The sequence below is a fragment of the Rana temporaria genome, chromosome 1 (genome assembly GCF_905171775.1).
Source record: "Rana temporaria chromosome 1, aRanTem1.1, whole genome shotgun sequence".
In the NCBI taxonomy this organism is placed as follows: domain Eukaryota; kingdom Metazoa; phylum Chordata; class Amphibia; order Anura; family Ranidae; genus Rana; species Rana temporaria.
In genome coordinates this window covers 579,698,034-579,711,176 of record NC_053489.1, presented here as the reverse complement: position 1 = coordinate 579,711,176, position 13,143 = coordinate 579,698,034, and the positions used below count along the sequence as shown (strand labels likewise).

At 45.8% G+C, this 13,143-nt stretch overlaps 1 protein-coding gene across 2 annotated transcripts in view; it reads left to right on the top strand.

Annotated features, from left to right (window-relative positions):
• The first annotated feature begins 793 nt into the window (after positions 1-793).
• Positions 794-13,143, top strand: part of DCUN1D4 (defective in cullin neddylation 1 domain containing 4) — a 106,566-nt gene continuing 94,216 nt past the window's right edge. Inside the window, exon 1 of one of the 2 annotated variants that reach the window (XM_040334908.1) lies at positions 794-948. In XM_040334908.1, the coding sequence (XP_040190842.1) occupies positions 930-948 (19 nt within the window). In that variant the 5' untranslated portion in view covers positions 794-929. The remainder of the gene's footprint in view (positions 949-13,143) is intronic. The other variant, XM_040334905.1, reaches the window with a different exon arrangement.

Genomic DNA, 13,143 nt, shown 5'->3' with positions numbered 1-13,143 from the left:
CCCTTGGCCTGGGGTGGTAATGACACCCCCAGGCGAACAATGATGGAACCCTCAGCACAGCCATGGCTGGAACAGAGGCTAAATTTGCCATTAACCCCCACTAAATTTACAGCAGCGCCTGTTCAACAGGAGCAGGCCGCTACATACACAATTGGGCTGATTTACTAAAGGCAAATACTTTGCAAGCAGTTGCACTCTGCAAGGGCATTTGTTCCATAGCTTAGTAAATAAGAGGGAGCTCTGCTGACTTCCATCATCCAATCATGTGCAAGCAAAACATTTTTTTTTCATTTCCATGCATGTGATTGGGTATTTTTTGCAAAGTGAAGCATCACCTAATTTACTAAGCCCTGGAGCAAATTCCCTTGCAGAGTGCAACTTCTCTGTGCACAGGCTATTTATCTTTAGTAAATCCCCCCATTGAGTGTGAATGTATCCCTTCTACTTAGCCATCTCTCAGACACCCCTGACAAAAACAAGAGGGCGGGACTCCCATCCCCGCCCACTCACCCTACCGACCAATAACACGGCTTCCATAACAGCTGCTTATGTCATCTCAAGTTACTCTAGGGACTTTTATGAGAGGAGCGTCCATCAATGGCAGATTTACCAATAGCTTCATCGATTCCTGACAACTTGTAGGCGGGCCGTCCTTAAACCCGATAATGACGTCATCCAGAAATTAGCCCACCCCCCCTATCGAAACAATAAGATCCGCCCCGTGTTCCCGCAACCTTTCCAGCCCCGCCCCGCTCACCCGCAGCCAATCGGGGAGACAGAAGGGAGGGCGCCCCGAAACCGTCCGCCAATCCGAAGCAGCGGAGGGCCGGGCTGAGCGGTGTGCGTGTGTCCTGCGAAGTGAGTGCGGGTCGAGGAGCTGAAGTGGGGGGACCGGCTGCTTAGTGGCTGTGTGTCTGCGTCACACGAAAATGCACTCGGATGCTGTCAGTAAGTACGGGCCGCGGCCGGCTCCCCTCCACCCGCTGCCTGTCATTGCAGGGGGACGTTGTAGTATGTACCCGAGTCCTGAGTCTTACAATGGGGGAGAGACTGCTGCGTAATAATAGCGGCCGCCATGGCCGTCTGCCTCCCCTATGTGGGATATGAAGCTGCCATCCTCACCCTCCTCCACCCAATGACTGCCTCAGAGAGAAGTGACAGATGTCAGTGCGCCTCCTGGTGGCGGGGTGTGGAGAGGCAGCTGCTGTCAGATTTCTGGGTCAGGTGTATGGGATAGTACTACTGGTATTATTTATGATAAACCTGACATGGTGTCTATGGAGCTCAGTCTGCTCTCATTTATCTACTGGAACAAGGAGCTTATTCAGTGGGACTGTATACATGGGGCCAGACTAGGGGGCTGCTTGTAAATGGTGCCGATCTATGGGGTGGGGGGCGCGTAAATGGTGCCGATCTACAGGGGGCCACGTAAATTATGCCAATCTACACGAGGACACGTAAATGGTGCCAATCTATGGAGGGCTACGTAAATAATGCTGATCTACAAGGGGCTGCGTAAATGGTTTCAGTCTAGGGGCTCCTCATAAATGGTGCCAGTCTATGGAGGGCTACGTAAATTGTGCTGATCTACAGGGGGCCACGTAAATGATGCCTATCTACAGGGGGCGACTTGTAAATGGTGCCCATCTCCAGGGGGCCACTTAAATGGTGCCGATCTACAAGGGGCCGCGTAAATGGTGCCGATCTACAGTGGGCCACGTAAATGGTGCCAATTTACAAGGAGCCACATAAGTGTTGCTGATCTAGGGGCGCCTTGTAAATGGTGCCGAATTACAGGGGGCCACGTAATTGGTGCTGATCTGCGGGGGGCCATGTAAATGGAACCTGTCTAGGGGGGCCACATACATTTTGCTGAACTAGGGGCAACCCTCGTAAATGGTGCTGATCTAGGGGCCTTGTAAATGGACTGATGGTTATTGGGCCAATCTATGGGGCTGCATTAATGGGCCATTCTATAGTGTTGTGTAAAGGGACGATCTATGGGGTACTAACGCCTAGAGCAGGGGTCTCCAAACATTCTAAACAAAGGGCCGGTTTATTGTCCTTCAGACTCTTGGAGGGCCGGACTTTGGTCAGCGGGAGTGAAAATGTTCCTGGCATCAGTGGGAGTACATATCTGGTATTAGGGGGAGGAATAGTGCCCCATTGCTGGTATCATAGGGAGGAATAGTGCCCCATTAGTGGTGTCAGTGGGAGAAATTACGCTCTTTTGTCGGTGTCAGAAGGCAGAATAGTGTCTTGTATCATTGGGAGGGATAGTGTTCCAAGGGCCGGATAAAGGCAAGCAAAGGGCCACATTTGGCCCTTGGGCTGCAATTTGGAGACCACTGGCCTAGAGCTTTCTTTTGGTGGTATTTGATCACATCTGCAGTTTTTATTTTTTGCTAAACAAATAAAAAAAGACCGTTTTTTTTTTCTTTCTTTCTTTCTGTTTCTGTTATACATTTTGTAAATAAGTACGTTTTCAGCTTCATTGAGGTGGCACTGATAGGCACTCATGGGTGGCACTGATAGGCGACACCGGGCACTGAAAGGCTGCACTGATGGGTACTTATGGGCTGCACTGATACGTGGCACTGATATGCGGCACTGATAGATGGCACTGATACTGGCAGGCATTGTGGATGGGCATTGATTGGCAGCTGCCTGGGCATTGATTGGCAAATTTCTGGTGGTCTAGGGTGGCATACCTGGTGGTCCAGTGTGGGTCACCATCCTTGGTGGTCCTGGCGGCATCCTGGTGGTCCTGGGCAGGCATCCGAGGGGGGGCTGCGCTGATAAACAATCAGCACAGACCCCCCCCCCCCTGTCAGGAGAGCAGACTACCGGCTCTTCTCTACTCTGACAGACACGAGTGAGGAAAAGCCAATCAAGGGCTCTTCCTGTTTACATCATGATCCACCATGATTGGACACGGCTGATCACGTGGTAAAGAGCCTCCGTCGGTGGCAATCGGTGTAGCGGTGTGTATGTCAGAATGACAAGCCGCACCACCTCGATGCGCGCGCCCCCATGGGCACGCAGCGGCTGTTATACTGCTGGACGTCATATGATGCCCATTCAGGATAACTGAACCACTGCCCGGCCGTTTTCAAACTATGTACATAATTCATAAAGGTGAAAAGACAATTAAATTACGTATATTACATTCTTGTGAATCAATACCCATAACTGATAATTATGGTCATAAGTATAGGTGCAAAAAACATAATTTTCAATACAAATTATTATAGAAATGTTTATCAATAAAAATGGCTCAATTCAAAAAATGTAAGTTCTTATTACGGTAAGTATCAGGGTGGATAAAAAGCAATAATTAAAAAAAAAACTGATTTTATTTTCTGATTTTTAAATCTGATTTTGTTTTTCTGATTTAATTTTTTTTTCTGATTTTTCTGATTATCAAATGTATTTTAATAAAATGCTTTTGGGTTAACAATCTATCTAAAGATAGTTTTTTATTTAAGATTCATTTAGTTTATTCAATTTAGTTTATTCAGCATGAAATGGAGCTTGGTTATGTAGCTTGAGGCTGTATATTCTGCAATATGTACATTTTTGGAAAACTCATTTGATGAATCCAAGCTATGTAAGCTGAGATAACATGCACTGCATTGATGCATTTACACAACTTCACAGTAACCATGAGATAAAACAACGTTCAGAAAAATTTCTTTATCCCATTGTTTTGCAAATCTATGTTCACTACAAACTGTATGATGGAATCGGTTCTGATATCGCTGTTTTACTACCCTGACAGCGTATTATTCTAAATAGGAAACCTTCATTTTGTTTGCAAATATTAAACATTGTAACTACCAGCGCACTCGCGACCCGGTCCAAAGCTCCGTGACCGCGGGACTCGCGGACCCGATCGCCGCCGGTGTCCCACGATCGGGTCACAGGAGCTGAAGAACGGGGAGAGGTGAGTGTAAACAAACCTCGAGTTTTACTTCCTCTTTGTTTCCCTGCAAAGGTAAAGCATCGCATAGTAGCCCATTATGTGTCATTACCTGAAAATGAAGCCTGCGATGTCCCCGATTTCCTCGCTTCCATTATGGGTGCATCTTTCACCCTCTTCCTTCCGGGTATCGTGGCACGATCTCCTTTAGAAATCCAATCAATGACGTGGTGCGCCGGGGGCGGGGCCAAGTGATGCACTTAGCGGTTATGGCCGCCGACTGTATCACACAGGAGCGCGGCCGCAAGCTAACCCCCTTGGGAGAGCTATTGCGGAGAGGAGCCAAGACAGGCGCAGAGGGACCCCAGAAGGCGAGGATCAGGACCACTCTGCAAAACAAACTGCACAGTGGAGGTATGTATGGTATGTTTGTTATCTTAAAAATAAAATAAATCTTTACAACCCCTTTAACCACTTAGGGACCGCCGCACGACGATATACGTCAACCGAATGGCACGGCTGGGCACATGGACGTATATATAAGTCCTCTTTAAGATCCCAGCCGTGGGTTGCAAGCGCTCCGCCGGCTGCGCCCTCGCGACCCGGTCCGAAGCTCCGTGACCGCAGCCGCGTACCCGATCGCCGCGGGTATCGCATGATCGGGTCACAAGAGCTGAAGAACGGGGAGAGGTGAGTGTAAACAAACCTTCCCTGTTCTTCTCTGTGGCTTGTCACTGATCGTCTATTCCCTGTCATAGGGAACGACGATCGGCACGTCCAGACACGCCCCCCTACAGTTATAAAAAAACACCTTAGTACACACTTTAGCGCCCCCTAGTGGTTAACCCCTTCACTGCCATTGTCATTTTTACAGTAAACAGTGCATTTTTATAGCACTTTTCGCTGTGAAAATGACAATAGTCCCAAAGATGTGTCAAAAGTGTCCGATGTGTCCGCCATAATGACGCAGTCATGAAAAAGATCGCTGCCATTACTAGTAAAACATTTTTTTTTTCTAAAAATGCCATAAAACTATCCCCTATTTTGTAAACGCTATACATTTTGCGCAAACCAATCAATAAATGCTTATTGCGATTTTTTTTTTTTTTTACCAAAAATATGTAGAAGAATACATATTTTTCAAAATTGTCGCTCTATTTTTGTTTATAGTGCAAAAAATAAAAACCGCAGAGGTGATCAAATACCACCAAAAGAAAGCTCTATTTGTGGGGGAAAAAAGGACGCCAATTTTGTTTGGGAGCCACGTTGCACGACTGCACAATTGTCGGTTAAAGTGACGCAGTGCCGAATCGCAAAAAGGGGCCAGGTCCCTTAACTTGCACATTGGTCCGGGTCTTAACCGGTTAAGGTGAAAAAACACCTTGCAGTCACCGAACCCCCGTTTTACTTACCTGAGCACCGAATCTCTGTGGGCGTGATCCCGCGTTGCTTTCCCCCAGCTCTTGTCGGCTCTTCATTGGATGATTGATGGGAGCGCAGCCATTGGCTCCCGCTGCTGTCAATTAAATCAATGACGTGGCGCGCCGAGTCATACACTTGGCGGCTATGGGCACAAAGTGTATCACACAGGAGCGCGCCCGCAATGTAACCGCCTTGTGAGAGAGCTTCCCAGAGGGGGTTAGCTCTTGCGGGGAGGGGCCATGAGAGCTGCTGTGGCCACTCTGTGCAAAACGAACTGCACAGTGGAGGCAAGTATGACATGTATTTTGTATTTTTTTTTAAACCAAACCTTTAGTATCCCTTTTAAAGCAGTAAATTTTTCTAGTTTTTGGTGCCGTAAAATAGGGTAATACCGCAGCAAGAGCAGCAGCTCTGATCATTTTTGCTAAAAGGACAATATTGCTTAAAACCTGGCAAGATAATCTGACCTAAAATACCAGGCCACGTGGAACCCCATTTGTGGTGATCTGGCTAAGACTGTTTTGATATTTTCTTTGGGGAAAATGAATAGAATTTCATCCTAAAGATTGAAGGGTTTCCCAAAAAAAAAAAAAAAGATATATTTGGGGCCAAAGTCTCAAATGTTGTGGTTTTCAGTGCACTGAAAAAAAGTAGTCTTTCAACCAAGCAAAGAGGCCCACTTCCATTTGTTATCACAAATCTTCCAGGAGACCGAGGGAAAGCAGAGGCTCTCTTGAGTATCATATCGCATCTGAAGGAGGAACAGGTCATTCTGCAGGTTCCAGAGGACCATCTATTGCGGGGGTTATAATCCCACATCCCACATTATCCTTTTTCCAAACACCCTTATGGGGAATTTAGAATGATTTTTAATTTTGAAGAAATTTCTCATTGGCAGAAGCCAGTGGCTCCCACTGCTGCCTCAGCCAATGAGGAGTAAGAGTCTCTGGAGAGTGGAGGCTTTCATGCACATCACTGGATCGCAATGGGGCCCAGGTAAGTATTAGGGGGAGCAGCACAGAGAATGTTTTTTTTTTTTACCTTTATGCATAGAATTCATGGAGGTAAAAAACCTTGAACCTGTAGAACCATTTTAACCTCTTTTTGGTTTGAGTTTCCAGTTGAAGGCTTACCTAGAAATACAAGTTCTGGAAAGACTTAAAGAAGAACTTCATTTTTCTACACCCATTACATAGTATGTTTGGGCCAAGCTGGCCAAAATGAACTATGTTCCTCACTAACCTGTGAGGCCTCTGGATGTTCAAACTGTATGTAGCTGGGGCCACATCCAGCATACCAAACATGCCGCACTGTGTTCCGGGTGCAAACCCAGACTTTCTGTCTCATACCGCATTGGCAATGTATTCTGTCAATGAATAAAAAGCTTTCTCTGATTGGCAGATGTTGTGACATCATCAGCCGCCTCTCTGACTTGGCCCAAACGAACGAGTTCTTCTTTAACGGTAGTTTTTATACAGCTCTGAATGTGGTTGCTTAGAGAAACATGTTGGTTATGTTTGATTTCATATAAATGCATAAAATCTAAGCTGGTAATTTGATTGTTTACCAAGAACTGCTCTCGCATATTTTTTTTTGTAACATAACAATTGGTTGTTGTTTGTTTACTGGGGAGTCCCCGGGTGTTGTGTATGGACATGCCTTCGTTTAAATGGATGTTCAGTGATAGGAAACTGAAATTGGCCGCATATTTTGATGTCCAGTCATAAGATTTCGTGTTTAGGGCAGTTTTACATCTGGTTTCCAATATGTGTGTGTGTGTGGTTAAAGCGGGGGTTCACCCTTAGAGGGCACTTTCCCCCTTAGATTCCTGCTCGTTTTTACTAGGGGAATCGGCTATTTATTTTAAAATATGTGCAGTACTTACCCGTTTACGAGATGCATCCTCTCCGTCGCTTCCGGGTATGGGCTTCGGGAATGGGCGTTCCTTCTTGATTGACAGGCTTCCGAGAGGCTTCCGACGGTCGCATCCATCGCGTCACGATTTTCCGAAAGAAGCCGAACGTCGGTGCGCAGGCGCAGTATAGAGCCGCACCGACGTTCGGCTTCTTTCGGCTACGAGTGACGCGATGGATGCGACCGTCGGAAGCCTCTCGGAAGGCTGTCAATCAAGAAGGAACGCCCACTCCCGAAGACCCATACCCGGAAGCGACGGAAGAAGATGCAGCTCGAAAACGGGTAAGTACTGCTCATATTTTAATACAAATAGCCGATTCCCCTAGACCGAACGAGCAGGAAGCTAAGGGGAGAAAATTTTTTTTTTTACAAATGGGTGAACTCCCGCTTTAAGTTTGCAAAAAATCCAATCTGAATCTCCTGTTGGATTATTTTATGTAATGCAGGGCACTAGACCGTGTAGTGCGTTACCTGATATTGTGTTGACACAGCACAGTGTAAACTTGGCTTTATAGTGGAACTAAACCACCTGATTGAATCCTTGTGCATGGCTCTATTAGGCCTCATTCACACGGACGCACAGTTCGGGTCCGCCTATCAGTTTTGACGGCGGACCTGAACAGCAGCTCCATGCATCCCTATGGAGCGTCGGATGTCAGCGAAGACATGTCCGCTGATATCCGATCCGCTAAAAACAGACTTATGGGGGCACGTCCCCATCCGTCCATGGCGGATCGGGTAAGATCTAATGAAAACGGACATGCTGTCTCCATAGGAGACAGTGGTGCCCGACAAGCCCCTCCCCGCTCAGTGAGCAGAGAGAAGCTTGTCATCCGTCGGCTCAGCGGAGATCTGCGGACTAATCTCCCGCTGAGCTGGCGGGAGAAGGCGGACTTCGTAGCGCTAAGGCCCCAGTCACACGGAGTCCGCCTCGTGTGAATGGGGCCTAAGGCCTCATTTACACTTGGTGGACTCCGTCGCTACGGAGTCCGCCTGCTCCCGTCGGCTCAGCGGGAGATCAGTCCCCATACGTGTCCCCATACGTCTGTTTTTAGCGGGTATGATCAGATCGGATGTCAGCCGGCATGTCTCCGCTGACATCCGACGCTCCATAGCGATGCATGGAGCGGCCGTTCAGGTCTGTGACAGACGGACCCGAACGGCCCGAAGTGTGAATGAGGCCTTAGGGCCCTTTCACACGTGCGGACCGTGCATTAGATCAGTTCAGTCACATTTTTTTTTTTATCATCAGTTGTTGTCAGTAAACATCAGTTTTCATCCTTTTTCACTTCCGTTTTTCATCCTTTTTCACTTCCGTTTTTCATCCTTTTTCACTTCCGTTTTTCATCCTTTTTCACTTCCGTTTTTCATCCTTTTTCACTTCCGTTTTTCATCCTTTTTCACTTCCGTTTTTCATCCGTTGACATTCGTTTTTCATCCGTTGACATTCGTTTTTCATCCGTTGACATTCGTTTTTCATCCGTTGACATTCGTTTTTCATCCGTTGACATTCGTTTGTCGTCCGTTGTCGTCTGTTTTTTTGTTTTGTTTTTTTTAGAACGTTATTTAATCAGTTTTTCATGAATTTTCCCATGATTCTTTGTTTTCCCCAGAGTGCATTGTGCTTTCCATGCTGCTTTGTGATTTCAGCTCGCTTTGTGCTTCCTGATATCTTGCTGTAGTGTTCGTGCTTATACAGCAATGGATTTCGGCAGATTTTTGGAGCATGTGACATTATTTGTCATGTTCTCCTATTTGAGGAGACAAAAAAGCACAACTTGTGGCAAGTGGACAATCCACAACTTGTGACAGGTGACGTGGCAAGTGGACAATCCACAACTTGTGACAGGTGACGTGGACAATCCACAACTTGTGACAGGTGACGTGGCAAGTGGACAATCCACAACTTGTGGCATGTGGACAATCCACAACTTGTGACAGGTGACGTGGCAAGTGGACAATCCACAAATTGTGGCAGGTGACGTGGCAAGTGGACAATCCACAAATTGTGGCAGGTGACGTGACGTGGCAAGTGGACACCACAACTTGTGGCAGGTGACGTCACAGGTAACGTGACAAGTGGACAATCCACAACTTGTGACAGGTAACGTGACAAGTGGACAATCCACAAATTATGGCAGGCATATGGATGCTGACATATGGGTGGACTACACGTTTAACCATGCCAACCCACCCCCCATCCCACAAACTGCTTATTTTGATGAAAAACGGATGTCAGCTGATCGGATCGTCCGCTAACATCCGTTTTTCGTCCGTTCCGGTTTTTTTTTTACAGAAGAAAATTCAGGTTTTCTTCCATTCAAAAAAACTGAGCTTAACGGAGATGGATGTTAGCGGATGCTCATCTGCTAACGTCCGCTATCCCATAGGAAAGCATTGCAGTCCGTTTTTTAATCTGTAAACGGACGTATGAAAAAACGGACAAACGGTCCGCACGTGTGAAAGGGCCCTTAGACTCATGCAGGTCCTTGCTGGCAGCATGATCATATTGTCTGTACGGAAGGTGAACTCGTACAGATATAAACCCACCATGTCAGTATGACTGGAGAGACTTGCATTCTGTGCTGCCACTTATCCACTATTGAAGTAACCACCCCCCTTGAATGAGTCACTCATGTGGTGCAGGTGCAGACTGATCTTGGCCTTTAGTCATTCATAATAATGGAAGGTGGTGGTTATTCTGTTCCGCGACTGCATGGATGACTTATTCAAGGGAAGATGTAAGCATCAATAGTGTATAAGCAGCGGCAATGCCACAGAATAACCTCAGCCTTCAGTTATTCAGAATGGCTGTTAGGCCAAGGTGCGTCTGCGCCCCCTCCCCTGCTGCCGCCCACAGATTGTTGATGTTTTATTCTGCGGCCTCCTGGGACCTACCCTACGACATGTCCTGGAAAGTTCTGGTGGGGGGGAATGGGGTTCTGAACTTCTGCTAAAACTAGGTACCTGCACCCCCCCCCCCCCCCAAAAAAGAAAACAAATATTCCAAATATGGTTTGGGGGGGGGGGGGCAGAACTTCCCCTCTTGGGTGAAGTTCCACTTTGAATATTATCTATTGGGCCCCAAAAATATCTCTCCTGGCCCTACAAAGTAATTAATCAAGCACACGTTGTGCTTGGTTAGCTGCTTTCCTGCTGTAACAGCCAAAGAAGTGACGGCTCTGAAATCGTAGGGCTGTGTACACGGTCGATCCAAACCGATGAAAACGGGGTGAAGTCCAGTTTCATCGGTCCAAACCGGCCGTGTGTACGGCCCATCGGTCTGTTGTCCTTCGGACAAAAAATATAGCACTTGCTTTTAAATCGAACCGATGGACGGCTGACCATCGGTCCAAACCGATGGTTAGTACACAAAAGCATTGGTTCAAAACCCGCGCATGCTCAGAATCAAGTCGACGCATGCTTGGAAGCATTGAACTTCGTTTTTTTTAGCACGTCGTGTGTTTTACGTCACCGCGTTCTGACCCGATCGGTTTTTGAACTGATGGTGTGGGCACTTCAGCGGTGAACCGATGAAAACGGTCCGTCGGACCATGCTCATCGGATGGATCGACTGTGTGTATGCGGCCTGAGTGACAAAATCATTGTCTCTTCAGCCATGAACTTGTAACAACCACTTGCTGACATGATGTCTTTATATGTATGTCGGTCTGCAAATGGTTAATAAAGTTTGGGGGAAAATGTTATATTTGGTTTTATAAAAATTGGCTCCACTTTAAGGGAGTGTTTAATTGCTGTGGGAAAAACTGACAGCTCTTCCTTCAGATGATGATGATTTCACAATCTCTCTCTTTATATTTTTTAAAGCTAAACTCCCCCCGCAGTGCTCTCACACAGTAAAGGATGACTTCTGGTTTATATCTAGGAGGCCCATGAAAAGCACTTCCTTGATCCTCATCTCCTGCAGGCTCCTGCTAGCCTGGCCCCGGGTGCTTCTTATTCCCTGCACTCCAGCATCCGACATCATCAAGGCTGATACTCATAGCCCTGATTTGGATATGAGGATGTTGAGAACAATCCACTGCTAGGGTGGAGGGGAGCGCCGTTTGCCAGAGGAGCAGAGGATGAGGTAAGTAAAAGTGCTTTTCACATCCATTGGACTAAGCCAGCACGTTTTTAGTTTTCCAGATTTTCGCTTGAGTTGTCCTTTTGTGTTCCGCAAAGTGGAAGTAATTATAAGTAATTGAAGTCATTTTTTTTTTAAATGCACTTCAACAAAAGAGACAGGAGGATCCATTGAAATTAATGTTCTTTTAAAATTGTTTTCCTGTGGTTAAATACATTCACTTTACTGCTGAAAAACCAAGTGTGCTCCCTCTTACCCCGGCTTTTATCCCCAGCCAAGTTCTAAGTAATATATATATATATATATATATATATATATATATATATATATATATATATATATATATATATATAAATTTTTTTTAATAAATTCTCATGAATGTAATTCTTTGGAAGTGAGGCATGGCTGCTTACGGCGGTATTAAACCCAAAACCTAAAATGTAATATATTGCAGGTTTCCAATCATTTCTTTACTTTGTTTTTTTGTCCACCTGGTGATCTGGCCTGTAACACACCTCCTGTATTAGTGAGTCACAACTCTGGATGAATGAGCACGAGAGGCACAGCAGCATGGTCAGTCTTGGGGTAGGATAGTGTTAAAAGTATCAGCAGATTTAAATACTCCAGTTCAAACTTTATAATCAGTTACAGCCATCATTTTTTCTTTTTTTTGGGATAAAGGTTTACATGAATAAATGCTGATCATTTTAACCACTAGCCAACCGATATATATAATTACACAGTCCGGTACATAAATATTGGGACATCAACACAATCTTTTGGGCTCTATACACCACCACAATGAATTTGAAATGAAACAAACAAGATGTGCTTTAACTGCAGACTTTCAGCTTTAATTTGAGGTATTTACATCCAAATCAGGTGAACGGTGTGGGAATTACAACAGTTTGTATATGTGCCTCACACTTTTTAAGGGACCAAAAGTAATGGGACAGATTAACAATCATAAATCAAACGTTCACTTTTTAATACTTGGTTGCAAATCCTTTGCAATCAATTACAGCCTGAAGTCTGGAACGCATAGACATCAACAGACGCTGGGTTTCATCCCTGGTGATGCTCTGCCAGGCCTCTACTGCAGCTGTCTTCAGTTCCTGCTTGTTCTTGGGGCATTTTCCCTTCAGTTTTGTCTTCAGAAAGTGAAATGCATGCTGAATCGGATTCAGGTCAGGTGATTGACTTGGCCATTGCATAACATTCCACTTCTTTCCCTTAAAAAACTCTTTGGTTGCTTTCGCAGTATGCTTCGGGTCATTGTCCATCTGCACTGTGAAGCGCCATCCAATGAGTTCTGAAGCATTTGGCTGAATATGAGCAGATAATAATATTGCCCGAAACACTTCAGAATTCATCCTGCTGCTTTTGTCAGCAGTCACATCATCACTAAATACAAGAGAACCAATACCATTGGCAGCCATACATGCCCACGCCATGACACTACCACCACCATGCTTCACTGATGAGGTGGTATGCTTTGGATCATGAGCAGTTCCTTTCCTTCTCCATACTCTTCTCTTCCCATCACTCTGGTACAAGTTGATCTTGGTCTCATCTGTCCATAGGATGTTGTTCCAGAACTGTGAAGGCTTTTTTTTAGATGTTGATTGGCAAACTCTAATCTGGCCTTCCCGTTTTTGAGCCTCACCAATGGTTTACATCTTGTGGTGAATCCTCTGTATTCAATCTGGTGAAGTCTTCTCTTGATTGTTGACTTTGGCACACATATACCTACCTCCTAGAGAGTGTTCTTGATCTGGCCAACTGTTGTGAAGGGTGT